This window comes from Jaculus jaculus, chromosome 7, assembly GCF_020740685.1.
Source record: "Jaculus jaculus isolate mJacJac1 chromosome 7, mJacJac1.mat.Y.cur, whole genome shotgun sequence".
Classification (NCBI taxonomy): Eukaryota; Metazoa; Chordata; class Mammalia; order Rodentia; family Dipodidae; genus Jaculus; species Jaculus jaculus.
Window position 1 is genome coordinate 1904358 of NC_059108.1, and position 17896 is coordinate 1922253.

General features: G+C 49.5%; 1 protein-coding gene across 2 annotated transcripts; it reads right to left on the reverse strand.

Moving 5' to 3' along the window:
• Window positions 1-7321: 7321 nt before the first annotated feature.
• Window positions 7322-15530, reverse strand: Prodh2 (proline dehydrogenase 2). Of its 2 annotated transcripts, none has more exons than XM_045154996.1 (9): window positions 15306-15530; window positions 15035-15231; window positions 14806-14944; window positions 14635-14721; window positions 13249-13329; window positions 13015-13170; window positions 12772-12938; window positions 10877-10987; window positions 7322-7551 (listed from the first exon to the last, which is right to left on the reverse strand). In XM_045154996.1, exons 1-9 carry the CDS (start codon window positions 15477-15479, stop codon window positions 7527-7529), a joined length of 1137 nt encoding a protein of 378 aa, XP_045010931.1. In that variant the 5' UTR covers window positions 15480-15530; the 3' UTR covers window positions 7322-7526. The 2 variants fall into 2 exon arrangements, with proteins under 2 accessions (XP_045010931.1, XP_045010930.1); XM_045154995.1 differs by lacking the exon at window positions 7322-7551 and adding an exon at window positions 10225-10557.
• Between the last annotated feature and the right edge of the window lie 2366 nt (window positions 15531-17896).

Below are 17896 nucleotides of genomic sequence, written 5' to 3' on the forward strand. Positions count from 1 at the left end.
CCCTCTATCTGTCTTTCTCTCTGTGTCTGTCGCTCTCAAATAAATAAATAAAAACAAAAAAAAAATTAAAAAAAAAATCTAACAGGATATAAATAAATCATATTGAAACCTACTTTTTTGGACAATGGAACACTCAGGAACCATAGATTGTTGCTAGAAAATTTTCAGTGCCAGGGATGGGATACCTTCAAGTGAGTTGTTGGCCAGGGAGGTCCCTGATGCCCCCAAAACATTATAGGCCATTGCCAAGCCCTTGATTTCCCACCAGGAATAGATGGTAAGACCCTATTGCTGAAGACGCCACATACTTGGGCTTCAAGGCCACTGAGAAATCCTGCTGGAACTGAGCTGATAACCTCCATGTAGACCAGCTGATAGAAGGCTAGAAGAAGCCACTCTGCATGCAGTTCAATGGGAGAGAGAGAAATCACCAGTGAAGATAGTCAACTGTGGACACTACCAGCCTTATATTTGGCCAGTCAGGCCAAATGAGCCAATGGGTGCAATAGTGGCACGTCTGTCATGGTGGATACCAACTGCCCCCTAATTGGACTGGAGGCCTGCTCCATGGGTGGGAATTCATGCCTGATAATGAAAACTTAAAACAGGGGTAGTCATGAGCCCTGGGGGTGTAACATCTGCTGCTGTCTGGCTAAATATATATACTATGCTTGTCAAACTGCCCAGTAAGCACTTCTGTTAATTCATACCCTTATATTAATGGTATTCTCACTTTTAGTAGAGAATCTTCTCTTTTCAGATGGCAGTGACCTTGGGGTGACTCAAAAGGCATCATGGTGTTGGAAAGAAGTGACTGGAGTGCTCAGTACTGCAATATCTCTATCACACCTTTCAAGGTTCATGGTACATTGTAGAAGAGGGGGCAGAAAGAATGTAAGAGCCAAAGGAAGGGTAAGACTCCTTATAATGTGCCCCCACAGACACAAAATTGCCTGGATATCCATGACCTCACAGTGCCTGACACTACCTATACAAGACCATCTAATAGGAGGAAAAGATCATGACATCAAAATAAAAGAGAGACTGATTGGGATGGGGAGAATGGAGTTTAAAAGGGGAAAGTGGGGGGAGGGAGGGTATTACCATGGGATAATTTTTTTATAATCGTGGAAGTTGTTAATAAAAAAAAAATTGAAAAGAAAAAAAAAGACTGATTGAGATGGGGAGGGGATATGATGGAGAATGGAGTTTCAAAGTGGAAAGTGGATAGAGGGAAGGTATTACCATGGGATTTTTTTTATAATCATGGAAGTTGTTAATAACAATTTGAAAAAAAACTATGCATTCTGGACTGAGAATATAAGTAGCAGAGCTCCTGTCTAGAATTCACCAGTGTGGAGCTGAAGGTGTGGCTCAGCAATAAAGCACTAGGCTATCATGAAGAGGCCCTGGGTTCCATCTCTAGCACTAGAGGGATGAGGGAAATCAAATTTTAATTTTGCAGATACTGAAAAAGCACTTGATAAAATTTATTTATATTATTATTAATTTTGGTTTTTCGAGGTAGGGTCTCACTCTAGTCTACGCTGACCTGGAATTCACTATGTAGTCTCAGAGTGGCCTTGAACTCAAGGCAATTCTCCTACCTCTGCCTCCCAAGTGCTGGGATCTAAAGGTGTGCATCACCATGCCTGGCTTGATAAATTTAATACCTGGGGCTGGAGAGAGAGCTCAGTGGTTAAAGACTCTTGCTTACTGTTAGGTCGAAATGGGCTTCCTAAAAAGGGAGTCACCAAAAGAAAAACAGGATGGCTACAGGGAGATATATGAAATGGATCATCCACATTCCTCAAGGACAGGGTTTACTGCCCCTCCTTATTTCTCACCAGGTCACTTGTGGTCTCACCCTGAGATCAGAGATTTACTGTCCCCCTCTCACCAGGTCACTCCTGGTCTCTCCATAGGGCTAATGTAAAAGAACAGAGATTTATGGCCCTAACAAGAAAATCCCTTCCCCTTTCTCACCCTTCCCCAATTGTAAAAACCTATAAAGTCTGCTATCTGTACCCCTAGACTGACTGCTCTGCTCTTGTGAGTCAGTACTGGTAGCTCATGTTTTATCCCAAATAAAAACTACCATCTTTGCCTCTCAGAGTGCTCTCCGTGGTCCTTGGTCACTCCCCAACCTTAAGCTTACCAAACTTGATGGCCTGGGTTCAATTCTCTAGTACCTATGTAAAGCTACATGCACAAAGTGGTGCATCCATATAGAGTTCATATGCAGTGGCAAGGGTCCTGTTGTGCTCGATCTCTCTCCCTTCCCCCTCTCTGCTTATAAATAAGGCCATGACTTTAATTCCACACCTTAGAGGCAGGGTAAGAGGATCACTGTGAATTCCAGGCCAGTCTGAGACTAACTACAAGGTGAATTTTAGGTCAGCCTGGGCTGGAGTGAGACCCTACCTCAAAAAACGACAACAACAAACAAAATAAAAAGATTTTTTTTTTTTTAAAGAGAAAGTGGGAGCTGGGTATGGTGGTGCACGCTTTTAATCCCAGCACTGGGGAGGCAGAGGTAGGAGAATCGTCTTGAGTTCAAGGCCACCCTGAGACTACATAGTGAATTCCAGGTCAGCCTGGACTACAGTGTGACCCTACCTTGAAAAATCAGACAGAGAGGGAGGGAGGGAGAGGCAGAGGGAGAGGGAAAGTGGCATAAAGCTAGTCAACTTACAAAATTCAGTGAAAATGTTAAGTGTTGACTGTTCACTGTAATGTTAATTCACAGTTTCTGGTGCCCATGGTTTCCCATCATCCACTGAAGGAAATCCAACCAAGTTCACACATCTCAAGTGCGCTCTGGCTGGACCTGCTTCCTCTTCCGCCTCAGACTTCTCCTGGGCTTCCGCAGCTTCCCTCAAGCACGCCCAGGGCTATCCCGGCTGAAAAGCCATTCCTTCCGGTGTCCCATCCTCAGCCCCACCTCACACACCCTCCACTAGATTTCACTCCCAACGATTCAGAGGCCCCGCTCACCCCTAAACCCCATCTCAGCCCGCAAAGCCTGCTGTACAGCACGTGCCTGGCATGCAGCGGGTGCCGGTACCGGCCGTGGACTGCCAACGAAAGCTGCCTCTACACGGTCCCAGCAAACAGGCCCTCACCTCTCTGCAGGAGCCTGGCCAGGCCCCAGCAGGGGCCCCCGGCCATGGCCAGGCGATGCAGACGGCCCAGCTGGGCATCTGGACCCCGCACGGAGCCCAGCTCCACCGGCAGGCGTGAGGACAGCGAGTGCATGGGCAGCTGCCGACTCGGGCTCCTGGGCAGGGTGCCCTATTAATGAGGAACAAAACGTCTCGAGCAAGGCTGCTGGCGCGGAGGACGGTCTTTCTGGGAAGGGGACGAAGGGTCTTCAGGGGAGGGGGATGTCTGCTGGGCCTGGGGCGCGGAGGCTCCACAGCAGAAGGCCGGCTCAACGGGGGCGGGGGCACTGCGGACTGATGGGCTCGGTGACCTGGGGGCGTCGGCGCCCAGGCCTTCAGGGTGGACTGGGAAGAGCTCTCTAGCAAAGGCCTCAGGAGGTTGTGGCGGTGGAGAGTGGAGGGCAGAGGGGCGCGGGGGGAGCGGGCTAAGGCTGGGTCCGGCCAGGCGGTGGTCTGTCCGGGACGGCGGGCTTCGAGCACCGAGGCGGGCTGCGGGCAGTCTGGGGCCGCTGCGTGGGCGTGCGTGCTGCAGGACCTGGTGGAAACCTGAGGGTCCCGAAGGCTCTAGGAGGCCCTGGGCCTGGACCCCGGTGGCTGGGCACCTACCGTTGAGCCGGGTACCGGTTTCCTCGTGACGGCCTGACTCCAGGCGCACGTGCACGCTGAGCTCCCTCCCCTAAGCAGTCACAGCACAGCGGAGTCCCATGCCCAAGAGGTTTCATCTTACTGCTCGCTGTCCCATCTCCTTTACAGTCCAGGACTCCTTGAGACAGACCGATTTTTTTTTAGTTTTTATGTCGGCTGGGGTGCGGTGGCGCACGCCTTTAATCCCAGCACTCAGGAGACAGGAGGATCTCCGTAAATTCGAGGCCAGCCTGAGACTACATAGTTAGCCTGGGCTAGAGAGAACCTATTGGGTGGTGGGGGGGGGGTGGAAGCCTTGAGGCATACTTAAACAGACAACTGACTCTTAGATGATGACATCAAAATAAAAGACTGCGAAGGGGAGGGGATAAGATAGGAGAGTGAAGTTGCCAAGGGGAAAGTGAGGGGGAGGGTTACCATGGTTATTGTCTAATTATCGAAGTTGTCAATAAAAAGAAAAGGAAAAAAATAAAACCTGACTCTCCCCCCCCCCCCACATACACCCTTTGAGACAGGCTCCTCCCACCTCAGCCTCCCTGGTGCTGGGATTTCTTGCCTGGCAAACACTGATCTGATAGAGTAAAGTGGGTGATAGGCGTGCTGTGTCTATCCTCATATCCTGTCCACTAGCTTTCTGCTTCAAATTTTGGGTGAGTCTACTCAGCTCTGCATATAGACACGTTGATCACTTGAGGGCTGTGTTGTCAAGGCTCTAATACAGAGTAATCTTGGCCTATAGCTCATAGGAGTGGATGTGGATTGTTCCCCCCCCTCTCTCTCTCTCTGTGTGTGTGTGTGTGTGTGTGTGTGTGTGTGTGTGTGTATTGACAACTCATGCCTTGAGAAGTCTTTAGCCCTAGTCCATAAAGCCCATAAGTCCAGGACGCCTGTGCAAGATAACCCCAGCTGTAAGTCAGTAGCTCCAGAACAGAGCTGCCACCTAATAGTTCACCAAGAACAAGACCAGGACGCTTGCAAACAAAAGGAACACTGTTGTTTTCACTTATTTTTATTTATTTGAGGGAGAGAATGTGTGTGTAGGTGCGTCAGGGCCTCTAGCCACTGCAAATGAACCCAGATGCAGGCACCACTTTGTGCATCTGGCTTTAAGTAGATATTGGGGACTTGAACCTAGTTCACACTTTGCAAGCAAGCACTTAAATATCTGAGCCACCTCCTCAGCCTCTATTTTTCTTTTCTTTTCTTTTTTTGAGACAGGATCTCACATATCCTAAACTATCCTTGAACTCACTACATGTAGCTGAGGATGACCTTGAATTCCAGATCTTCCTGCCTCCACCTCCCAAGTGCTGAGATTACAGGTGTGTGCCTGGCTTGAACAACTCCTTTGTTTTGTTTTTTACACTTGATCTTAGCCAAAAGGCCGAGAAGCGATTTTGTTTTGTTTTTTGAGATAGAGTCTCACGTAGCCCACGCTGACCTGGAATTCACTATGTAGTCACAGGGTGGCCTTGAACTCACAGCAATCCTCCCACCTCTACCTCCCGAGTGCTGGGATTTAAAGGCATGAGGCACCATGCCCACGATTTGAAGAACATTTTTTTCCTTGTATTATTATTATTAGTTTTTTTTGTTTTGTTTTGTTTTTCAAGGTAGGGTCTCACTCTAGCCCAGGCTGACCTGGAATTCACTGTGTAGTCTCAGGGGGCCTCAAACTCATGGCGATCCTCCTACCTCTGCCTCCCAAGAGCTGGGATTAAAGATGTGTACCACCACGCCCAGCTTACTTTTTAATTTTTTTGTTTTATGTTTATTTATTTATTTGAAAGTGACAGGCAGAGAAGGAGGCAGACAGAGAGAGAGAGAGAGAGAGAGAGAGAGAGAGAGAGAGAAAGAGAATGGGCATGCCAGGGCCTCCAGCCACTGCAAACAAACTCCAGATGCATGTGCCCCTTGTGCATCTGGTTAACGTGGCTTCTGGGGAATTGAGCCTCGAACCAGGGTCCTTAGGCTTCACAGGCAAGTGCTTAACCGCTAAGCCATGTCTCCAGCCCCCCAGCTTAAAAACACATTTCCTATGGATATATCATGAGTTGGTACCCTATTTTCCCTTGTCCCTGCCCCTGTCCCCTGGGAACGCTCCTCAGTAGGGTTGCAGATATTCCCTATGGGTTGTGGTTTATGCAAAGAACATCTTTGGAAACCATGCCCAAGACGAATGGACAACTGTCAAACTTTAGTTCACTCTTCGCCCTGAAAAAGCAGTAAAAGCCTATTACAGCCTTGGTTCAAGTGAGCAGCATGGTCCCATCTGGTCAGAGCTGGCTTCCTTTGCCTTGAGCTGGTTGTCTCTTGAGTAGATACCACTATGTGACCCAGGTTGGCCTTGAACACGAAACCCTACTGTCTGAACCTCCCAAATGCTTGAGTGCCCTAAGTGCATCACTGCCCCTGGTCATTTTCATGACCACTCCTGAATTCTTGGGCATCACCTCTTGGCCACTCCCAGTGTGGGTTAACTACCTGCTCCGACCTCCCAGAGTCCCATAGCTTTTCCCCATCCCGTAAATGAGCATGCAATACTCTCACCATCTGAAGAGTGTGTCTACCTCTACTGAATCAACAGCCTGTGAAACAGTGTCTAGGGTTGTCTTTGTCACTGTTGTGTCCCCCACTGTGGTAGTTTGGATGGATGTACTCCAGAATATTCAGGAGATTATTACAGTTTGTGATTTAGATTTCCAGCCCCCTGACTGCAGGAGGCATCACTGGGCAGAATACCAGCGCCGGCCCTAAATTGTGGGGTGGATTTGGAATTCTAGTCTTAAGATATGCAAAGTGCTTGAGCTCGGCCTGGGTTCCTGACTTTTCTCTCTCATCATGGACCTGTGAAAGGGAGCTAGCTTCTTCTGCCATGATGGAACTTCCCTTGGATCTGTAAGCTTCAAATAAATGCCATCCTCCCATAAACTGCCTGGTTTGGAGGTTCATCCCAGTGACTGAAGCTGTCTACTTCACCAGCCTTATTCACTTTAGAATATCACTCAGAAAGAGCCTAATTGATCTTCATTAATGGTTCTTCCTTTTATCCCTCCCTGGACATGTGTACTCGGCCCAGCACTGAAAGTGCATCAGTGCCAGCTTTTCAGCTGTGCTTGCCTCTGCTTAGCCATGGAGAGAAAGTTTCTGTATAGCTGGGCGTGGTGGCGCACGCCTTTAATCCCAGCACTTGGGAGGCAGAGGTAGGAGGATCGCTGTGAGTTCGAGGCCACCCTGAGACACCATAGTGAATTCTAGGTCAGCCTGGGCTAGAGTGAGACCCTATCTCGAAAAAGCAAAAAAAAAAAAAGAAAGTTTCTGTATAGGCCACTGACCAGGTCCACATGGGCTGCTGTCCAAAGACTGACTTTTACTTTCTTTCCTTCTTCCCTTTTCTGCCAATACATGGGGCTAAAGATCTCTTGGGTACCCAGACCCGGCTAGCTCAGGCAGGCTGAGGTGGAGATCAGCCCTTCCCCAAGAAGGCAGCTTCAGTGAAGAACAGCAACGTGGGCAGTCTCAGGACCTTTATTTGGCACATGGCTCCAAAAGGTGCTAACAGGCCACCCTTATGCCTTTCTTCCCAGCAACCTCCGCCACAGTTCTTCGCTGAGCAGCGCCTGTTCCCTGCGGGCACCCTGCAGCACACTGCGGTTCTCCTGCGCCCTCCGGATCAGATACGGGATCACCTCCTCCAGGCAGCCGTAGGGGATGGACTTATACACTGCATAGCCCGCCTGCCCTGTGGGGAGAGTGTTGACAGAGTGTGGGCCAGGGAGATGCTCCTGGGCGCCATCTGCGACAGCTACTCCCATTGCTCAGAGCATGCCAGGCTGTTAGATGCCATTCATTCCTAAAAAGCTTTAAAATTCTACAATAAGCATATCTTCCTTTTGGTCTTCTTCCTCTTCCATCTTTTGGGTTTGGTTTTTTGAAATTAGGTTTCACTATGTAGCTCAGGCTAGATTCAAGCTCACTTTCCTCTTGCCTCAACCTGCAGAATGCTGGGATTACAGTCATGCACCATGACACCTAGCCAAGAAATCTTGGTTTATTAAAATGCTGCCAAGAGGAAGGAATTTGCTTTTCAAGAATTAAAAGAAAGTAAGACCCCAGAGAGAGAAGAGACTCATAGGAAGCCACTTCTCTGAAGGCAAAATTAAATTGCTGTTGAATGACTTCACAGACTTATGAGGTTAGGATTAAGCTGTAAGCCTGACTGGGCTGCAAGTTATAAGGCACCCCTTCCTAATAAATCTGGATTCCAGGGAAGCTCTACCTTTGGAACAAGAGTCTGTGAAAAGTCAATCCGCCCACCTCTCCCCGCTCCCAGGAAATGCTTTTGGCCCGTGAAAGAGCAGGGAAGAAAACAGAAAACGCCATCTCTGCTTGCTTGTGGCCATGAGTTAGCTTCTGTATGTACTTGCAGCCCAAAGTTGTATCACTGTATATCTCAAGAAACTTTAAAGCATGGGGTAAGGGTAGAGTGGTTCCATAGTGCTTACTACCCTGCAGAAGGAAAGACATCAAGTCTCAGACCTTAGGGAATAGCATGGCATCATAAATAGCAAGGAAGTAGGACTCTATGATCGAGACCCAGCACAACACAGAAGAGCAGATTCAGAGCACGGCCCTGCGAGGAGCCCAGACAGCAGACTGCGTCTCTAGCAGCGGTTGGAAGAAGAGCCAGCCGCAGCCTCTGCGTAGAGCAAAGCCAGGGATTTGGTGGGCATTCTAGAAGGGATCTGGCTGTGAAGGAGTAAGGCCTGGGCCTGGGGTGAGGAGTGGGGTTGTGGGAAGAGGAATAGACCATTCACATACCCAGTGCCAGGGAGACGTGGTCACACATGCCCAGAAGTTGTCCAAAACAGACAGTCCCGTCCAGAGGTATGCCCAGCTCCCACATGCTACAGAACAGGTCACATCATCAATATAAGAAGTAGTTGGGGGCTGGAGAGATGGCTTAGTGGTTAAGTGCTTGCCTATGAAGCCTAAGGACCCTGGGTCGAGGCTCGATTCTCCAGGACCCACATAAGCCAGAGGCACAAGGTGGCACATGCATCTGGAGTTCATTTGCAGTGGCTGGAGGTCCTGGCATGCCCATTCTCTTTCTCTCTGTCTGCCGCTCTCAAATAAATAATTAAAAATAAACAAAAAATATAAAAAAAGAAGTAGCTGGATCTAGAGTTTCCCAGGCACATGGCTACCCCAGTCACTCAAATACAAAAGTGCAGGGGCCCTTGTATCACACACAGATTCGACCGAGAATTGAACATATGACTACTAACCCAAACCTATACCTTCTCTTTTCCTTATATTTCTTTTGTTTCTGTTTTTTTGAGGCAGGGTCTCACTGTAGCCCAGGCTGACCTGGAATTCACTATGTGGTCTCAGAGTGGCAGTCCTCTTACCTCTGCCTCCCAAGTGCTGGGATTAAAGGCATGCACCACCATACCTGGCTTCCTTATATTATTCTTTATATTATTTTGTAAACAGTACAACATAGTTATATGACACCTATGTTGTGGTAAATATTATAAGTAGACTTGATATCTTAGAGTGCATAGGAAGTTGTACATGGGTTATATGAATATTTTGTATGGTTTTATCTGAGGGACTTGAGCATGTGAGAGTTTGGGTCTTCTTGGGGATTGGTCCTGAAACAAATTTTCCATGGATAAATGAATTTCCAAACTCAACAAATAAATGCTCTTATGAGGCCATGGGAAACCTCTCAATGAGACCTAGCTGCTCTGTGGAACCCTCAGCCCATGTCCCAGTAAATAATGTCCACCCAGAGCCTACAGACAAACAGGCACAGTTGAGGCTAAAATTTAAAGGCTCTCACTACATAATCCAGGCTGGCTTCCAACTCTCCATCCTCCTGCCTCAGCAATGAGTGCTGGGAATGATTAACATGTGCTACCATGCACAACTGTTGGTCTATATTTATTTTTATGTATTTTTGTGTGTGAATATGTGTGGCATGAGTGCATGTGTGTATGTATGATTGTATGTGTGCAGCACAGTGTGTGTGTGTGTGAGTATGCTCATAAATTGGAGACCAGAGGTGTCTTCCTCAATTGCTATTCACCCTTCATTTTTAAAATTTATTTATTTGAGAGAAAGAAAGAGGAAGGGAGGGAAGGAGGGGGAGGGAACCCATGTAAACTCCAGCCACTGCAAACTCCAGCCACGTGCACCACCTTGTGCATCTGGATTATGTGGGTCCTGGAGAATCAAACTGGGATCCTTTGGCTTTGCAGGCAAACGCCTTAAGCCATCTCTCCAGCCCTCACCCTTCTTTTTTTTTAATTTTTAAAATTTTATTTTATTTATTTCAGAAAGAAAGACAAAAAGAGGCAGATAGAGAGAGAAATTGGGCACACAGGGTCTTCAGCCACTGTAAACGAACTCCAGACACATGTGCCATCTTGTGTATCTGGCTTATGTGGGTCCTGGGGAATCTAACCTGGGTCCTTTGGCTTCAAAGGCAAATGCCTTAACAGCTAAGCCATCTCTCCAGCCCTTGGTTCTTGTTTTAAGCCACACAGAGGGCGCTACATGATAGCAGCTCTGAGAGATGAATGTACTTCTCTTCCTTGCACCCATCTTCTCATCTGGGAGATAGGATACCAACATCCATCCTGCTGGGATGATTCAAGGAGTTGAACCAGTAAGGTCTCCTGCAGGGGGCTGGCAAGGACTGCTGTGATTGCTGTAGGTCACGTTGGCATTGCTGATCACCCTTCATTTTTGAGACAGGATCTTTCACTGAACTTTGAGCTCACCAGTTGTGTCAGACAAGCTAGCCAGAAAGCCCAGGAATCCTCTTGTCTCTGCTTCCCTAGTGCTCCACCACTCCTGGCCTTTGTGTGATTCTGGGGGTCCAAGCTCAGGTCTTCAAGCTTGCAACTCAGCCACTTTCCCAGCCATGGCCTTAAATACGTCACTGGACTCTGCTTGTCTCACACCCACCACCCTCTGCACACCCTTGGCACATGGGCACAGGAGAGGAAAGAAGGGGCTCCGTGGGGAGTACCTGCTTCCCACGCCCTGCCTCATACCGTTTAGTTGCCTGGTGCACAGACTCTTCATTGTGGGAAGCCACCATGAGGTGGCATGAGGGGCCATGGTTGGACACGTGACGCAGCATCAGCTCCAGACAATGGCTGTAACTGAAGGGAGAAGCTGTTCAGCTCACCTGGCAAATGAGGTCCAGGGACTGGGGACATCTACCCACCATTATTCCACTGGCAGCAGCACCTCAGAAGTGTTTTCTTCTCTGTAACCACAAGTTTCCCCTAATAGCACTACTGTCAGGATGGAGGGTTAACTGGACAGTGGAGTGAACAGTCATTTTAGGCTGGGTGTGGTGGCACACGCCTTTAATCCCAGCACTCAGGAGGCAGAGGTAGGAGGATAGCTGTGAGTTTGAGGTCACTCTGAGACTACATAGTGAATTCTAGGTCAGCCTGAGCTAGAGTGAGATCCTACCTTGAAAAAAACAAACAAACAAACAATAAATAAATAAATAAAGGTTGAAAAATCCATAAAAAAGCTGGGTGTGGGCTGGAGAGATGGCTTGGCAGTTAAGCGCTTGCCTGTGAAGCCTAAGGACACTGGTTTGAGGCTCGATTCCCCAGGACCCATGTTAGCCAGATGCACAAGGGGGCACATGCGTCTGGAGTTTGTTTGCAGTGGCTAGAGGCCCTGATGTGCCCATTCTCTTTCACTCTCTCTCTCTCTCTGCCTCTTTCTCTGTCACTTTCAAATAAATAAATAAACATAAAACAAAATTTTTTTTAAAAAGCTGGGAGTGGTGGAACACACCTTTAATCCCAGCACTCAGAAGGAAGAGGTAGGAGGATTGCTGTGAGTTCAAGGCCACCCTGAGAATACAAAGTGAATTTCAGGTGAGTCTGGACTAAAGTGGGACCCTACCCCAACCCCCCAAAAAAATCCATTAAAAAAGGATGGAGAAAATGGTTTAACAATTAAGTCATTTGCCTTTGAAGCCTAAGGACCCAGGTTCAATACCTTGGAACCCACATAAGCCAGATGCACAAGGTCAGACATGCACACAAGGTGGTGCACATATCTAGAGTTTGATTACATTGGCTAGAGGCTCAGGCATGCCAATTTTTTTTTTCTCTCTCTCTCATAAAAACATACATTAAAAAATAAGAGCCAGGGGAGGCAGAAGTAGGAGGATCGCCAAGAGGTCAAGGCCACCTTGAGACTACAAAGTGAATTCCAGGTCAGCCTGGACCAGAGTGAGTAAGACCCTATCTCAAAAAACCAAAAGCCAAAAAACAAACAATAACAACAAAAAAGATGGAGAGTAATTAAGAAAGATACTCGCCAGGCATGGTGGTGCATGCCTTGAATCCCAGCACTTGGGAGGCAGAGGTAGGAGGATTGCCATGTGTTCCAGGCCACCCTGAGACCACATAGTGAGTTCCAGGTCAGCTTGGACTAGAGTGAGACCCTACCTCGGAAAAAAAGAGAGAGAGAGAGAGAGAGAGAGAGAGAGAGAGAGAGAGAGAGAGCTACAGAAAGACACTCAACATTGACCTCTGGTCTCCACATGTGCGCATGCACGCACACACACACGTGCACACGTATATCACATATGGAAGAAAGGGAAAAGATTGCATTACGTTACTTTATTCATCTATTTGCAAGGACAGGGGGAGAGAGAGAATAGGCATGACAGGGCCTCTAGCCACTGCAAATGAACTCCAGATGCGTGGACCACTCTGTGCATCAGGCTTTATGTGGGTACTGGGGAATCCAGCCCAGGTTGTTAGGGTTTGCAAGGCAAGCATCTTAACCTCTGAGCCATGTCTCCAGCTTACATTATATTTTTAGTAGTTCCCTTTTGTTGTTTTACTAGTCATTTGACTTATTTGACCCCATTTTAAATGATTTCTCCCAAGGTTACCTGGCAGCATCCTACCTCATATTGGTGGCCTCATAGTCAGGCTGAGTTTGATCTTTGGTCCCTTGGAGGGTAGACACTGCTCTCTCCTTTTCCAGATAGGCACCTCGCACCAACTTCACCCCAAAAGCCAGGCCAGCCTTGTGCGCAGCCTCAGCATCCCGCTCCAGCCGCTCATGTGTGTCCTGCTCAGCACATGGGCAGATTCAGGCCAACCTGGGTGCTGGTTCCCCACCTCCACCCCTCCAGAGCATGCATCACCTTCAGATAGGCCTGGTAAGTGTTCCACACCCAAGGCCCGCCTTCCCTGGGGCTGTTCCAGCGCAACGCCAAGGCAGCTACCAGCAGGGAGAGCGCGGGGTTGATGAAGGTGTACTCAGCATCCACCAGGAGCCTCACGTGCTGGGCTCGGGCACGCTGAGGGTGAGAGATGGTAGTCAGCATCTGGGATGTCCCGCAGGGACAGGGAAGCCAGGCAACAGAGGAAGGCATTACCTGTGCCACGCGATGCAAACGGTTGAGAGATGCCTGCAGGTGCTGGCTCTGCGCAGCGTTGAGACAGGAGACCTGGAGGTCCTGGAGGCAGCAGGGTGGCAGGGGGAATTAGGACTACTGGGCCCTACCACGGCCCAAGTCTCACCCACCAGGAAGCAAGGCAGGTAGAATTTATTGGAAATCAGAAAAATATGCTGACACATGTCTGTAATCCCCGTACTTAGGAGGCTGAAGTAGGAGGATCAAGAGTTCAAGGCCAGCCTGGGCTACATAACAAGCCCCTGTCAGAATAAAGAAAGAGAGAGAGAGGGAGGGAGAGAGAGAAAGGAGGGATGGAATCAATAACTTCACTACAAAATGTACTTTTTTTTTCAATGCTGAGGAATCAAATGTAGCATGCTGGGCAAGTGTTCTGCTTCTGAGCTATGTCGCCACCCTCTCTACCTCTGAGCTATGTCCCCAACCCTCCACTGTTAATTTATTGTTAAAAATCACTTCAAGGGCAAGAGAGAGAATGGGTGTGTCAAAATCCACATAAACCTCAAGGCTGTGTCTCTCCCTCAATCGCGAGCTGGCATTGATTAGTGAGCCCCAGCGATTCTCTTGTCTCTGGCTTTACACACTGGAGTTACAGACCAGTGGGGCCACGGCAAAAAGTGAGTTTTGGAGAGTGAAAGTCATCAGGCTCCAGTGGAAAAGGCCCTCAGGCTTAAGTGACAAGCACTCTAATCACTGAGCCATCTCTCCAGCTTTATTTTGTTTTGCTTTGTTTTTCAAGGTAGGCTGACCTGGAATTCGTGCAATAGTCTCAGGCTGGCCTTGAACTCAGAGACTCACAGTCATCCTCCTACCTCAGCCTCCCAACTGCTGGGGTCAAAGGCATGTGCTACCACGTCTGGCTTTTTTTTTTTTTTAAGTCTGTGTCTGTTGGGGGGTTTACAGGCCATAGTGTCCATGTGGAGGTCAGAGAACAACGTTGGACTGTCATTCCAAGCCTTCCAGGTTTCTTCCAGGTTTCCAGACTAGCTGGCTCCAAGTGGGGACTCTCCTGACACGTCCTCCCATTGCTGTGGCGCCTGGCTCACATAGTGTGTGGATCCACACTCCAATCAGCAGACTTACTGCCTTTAACCTCTCAGCCATTTCACAAACCCTGCCCTCAAGCTCTTCTGCCTCAACTTCTCAAGTGCCAAGCTGACAGGCCGTCCCAGTGCTGGGTTACCGATGAAGCATGAATGTACTGCCCTCTAGTGGACAAAACGCCACGCCCTGACCTTTCTTTGGGCGCTTCCTGCCTGCTTCCAGACACTTCCCCTAGAACTCACAGGACCCATAGTCCATCCATGCCAACCATATCCCAGAGTGGCAGCCACCTGTATTTCTTACCTTCCCAGAGTCCATGGCTTCTGCCAGCCTCTTTGGGTTTAGTTCTGAAGAGGCCCCTGGCCTTTGGATCCAGGAGGTTAGCTCCTTCTGAAATGGGGTGGTAAGTGGCACTAGTCGGGGAGCTCAGTGGGCAGTCACACCCCATCCCCACCCCACCTCGCTGTCCCTTACACAGAGCCGAGCGCTGGTCAGTGCCGTCACCTTCAGTTGCATGAGGCTTTTCCCAGCAGGGTTGGGGTTGTCCATGAGGGCTCGCGACAGGTCCACACAATGCAACATGGTGTTGAGGTTTCCCTCATACCAGGCCTCACTGCCCAGCTAGCAGAGGTTAGTGCCTGGAGTCCGTGAGCCCCCTTCCTGCCTTCCTCCCAGCCTCCCTTGGCCTCTGGTCTCAACTCACCCAGTCTTGGCAATGGAGTCTGGCTCCTCCTCTGTGGGTACTGCCAACAGCGGCCTGAGGCCTAGGGCCTGGAGCTGCTGGACACAGCCCTTCACCTCCTCTGTGGTCTCCCCAGCCACAAACTGCCCATAGATGGATGCTCGGAGAAGCGCACCGGACAGCCGAGAGCCCAGGAGTCTCTGGGACCAGGCCTGGAGCTGGATGACAAGAAGCAAGGCCTCAGAGCCAGGTCTGGGCAGTCCACATGTCAGTCACTGGGGTCACTGCTCACCGCCAGTCCATGGGAGACCAGAGGGGGCCAGGCACACAGCCGTAGCACCAGCAAAGCCCTTGCCAGTTCTGCTGTGCCCTTGAGGTGGAAGGCCCCACTGTCAAAGCGCAGGGGCTTCCAGCTGCCCACCGAGGGCCTAGCTGGCCCATAGAGTACTCGCTGGATCCAGGACATCGCGAGTCTCTTACCACCTAGGAGAAGGGACTTTGCAGACAGCAAGTGTACCAACTACCCCTTGCCCAGCTTGGGGGGGGGGGCGGTGACTGATTAACTGAGGAGATCTTGTTAGTATCACAGGCTTTTTAGGGGGCAGTTAATTATTAATGGGTAGGGACAGAGTTCAGAATAACAGGAAAGGCAACCCCTATAACAGCCCCCAACAACCTTCAGCACTACAGTGCAGGATTCTTAGGAACCAGCCATGTACTGCAGAATAAACAGCTATGGGGGGGGCAAGTGTATCTAAGGTAAAGTCAGTTGAGCTTTGCAATCTTAGGTGCGTGTGATAGTTTGAATCAGATGTCCCCCATAAATTCATTTTGATGCTTGGTTCCCAGCTGGTGGCAATTTGCGGGGGCATGGAGCCTTGCTGGAGGAGGTATGTTGCTTAAGGGTATTGTAGCCAGCTCCGCTTGCCAGAGTTTAGCTAACTGTCTTGTTGCTTTCTTTCACCAACTGTGGTAGAATTGTAATGTCCAATCTCTAATCATGCCATGCTTTCCACTGGCATCATGAAGTTTCCCTTAAGACCATAAGCAAAAATAAATCCTTTCCTCCTAGCAGCTGCTTTTGGTTGGGTGCTTTATCCCAGTAAACACAAAAGTAACCACATGGAAAACTGGTACCAGGAGTGGAATCATTGCTGCTAGAAATTTAATTGTGTGGCTTTTGGTCTTTTGGAACTGAATTAATTTATGGGAGAATTTGAAAGGATTGGACGGTTGGACTAAGAGATGCCTTGCATATCTAAGTAGAGTAAAATAACTGTAGGCTGCAGAGGCTTGGCTTATGAGGAAAAAAAAAAAAACTAATGGAGCTGGGCTAGAGGTAGTCTGTGTGAGAGGCTAGCTTTTCTTGTCCTGTGTCCTGAGAACTTAACCAAAGTTAAATTTAAAACTAAAGGTCCAGTGTGTTTGACAGAAGATACAGCAGAAGTGAAATGAAAGTTTTGGGACAAAGACTAAAGCCCAATTCAGCTGCAATTGTTTGAGAGATTAACACCACTGAAATTGGGCCACCTGTTCTGCATTGGGACAATAGGAAGAATGCTGGATCTTTTGAAAGTAGGGGACCAAAAGGTAGAATGCGGAAGGAGTGTCAGATCTTCAATGTTGGCTTTATCTACTCCATATAAACAAATTTGGTAGCCTACCTGGTACTATGAAGTTTAACAAATGGAGGAAAGAGAGGGTTATTGGGTGTGAAAGGTGTGGAAATGGTGACGTGAGGCAAGGCTGTTGCATGGAAGTCATGGAAGGCCCTGCATGAGGCTGTGGAAGGCCCTGCATGGAGGCCGTGGAAGGCCATGTATGTAGGATGTGGAAGGCCCTGCATGAGTCTGTGGAAGGCCATGTATGTAGGATGTGGAAGGCCATGTGTGGAGGATGTGGAAGTCCCTGCATGGAGGCTGTGGAAGGCCCTGCATGGAGGCTGTGGCAGGCCCTGCATGAGGCTGTGGAAGGCCATGCATGGAGGCTGTGGAAGGCCCTGCATGGAGGCTGTGGAAGGCCCTGCATGAGGCTGTGGAAGGCCATGTATGGAGGATGTGGAAGGCCCTGTATGGAGGCTGTGGAAGGCCATGTATGGAGGCTGTGGAAGGCCCTGTATGGAGGCTGTGGAAGGCCCTGCATGGAGGCTGTGGAAGGCTATGTATGGAGGCTGTGGAAGGCCCTGTATGGAGGCTGTGGAAGGCCATGTATGGAGGATGTGGAAGGCCCTGTATGGAGGCTGTGGAAGGCCATGTATGGAGGATGTGGAAGGCCCTGTATGGAGGCTGTGGAAGGCCCTGCATGGAGGCTGTGGAAGGCCATTTATGGAGGATGTGGAAGGCCCTGCATGGAGGCAGTGGAAGGCCCTGCATGGAGGCTGTGGAAGGCCCTGCATTGAAGCTGTGGAAGTCCCTGCATGGAGGCTGTGGAAGGCCCTGTATGGAGGCTGTGGAAGGCCCTGTATGGAGGCTGTGGAAGGCCCTGCATGGAGGCTGTGGAAGGCCCTGTATGGAGGCTGTGGAAGGCCCTGCATGGAGGCTGTGGAAGGCCATGTATGGAGGCTGTGGAAGGCCCTGCATGGAGGCTGTGGAAGGCCCTGTATGGAGGCTGTGGAAGGCCATGTATGGAGGCTGTGGAAGGCCATGTATGGAGGCTGTGGAAGGCCCTGCATGGAGGCTGTGGAAGGCCCTGCATGGAGGCTGTGGAAGGCCCTGTATGGAGGCTGTGGAAGGCCCTGTATGGAGGCTGTGGAAGGCCCTGCATGGAGGCTGTGGAAGGCCCTGTATGGAGGCTGTGGAAGGCTGTGGAAGGCCCTGCATGGAGGCTGTGAAAGGCCCTGCATGAGGCTGTGGAAGTCCCTGCATGGAGGCTGTCAAGGCCCTG

Coding starts and splice junctions, on each gene's coding strand:
- Prodh2 (XM_045154995.1), bottom strand. CDS start 15,479: ATGTCCTGGATCCAGCGAGTACTCTATGGGCCAGCTAGGCCCTCGGTG. Junction 15,232..15,305: donor TGGTCTCCCATGGACTGGCG/GTGAGCAGTGAC, acceptor CTTGTCATCCAG/CTCCAGGCCTGGTCCCAGAG. Junction 12,939..13,014: donor CTTACCAGGCCTATCTGAAG/GTGATGCATGCT, acceptor TGTGCTGAGCAG/GACACACATGAGCGGCTGGA.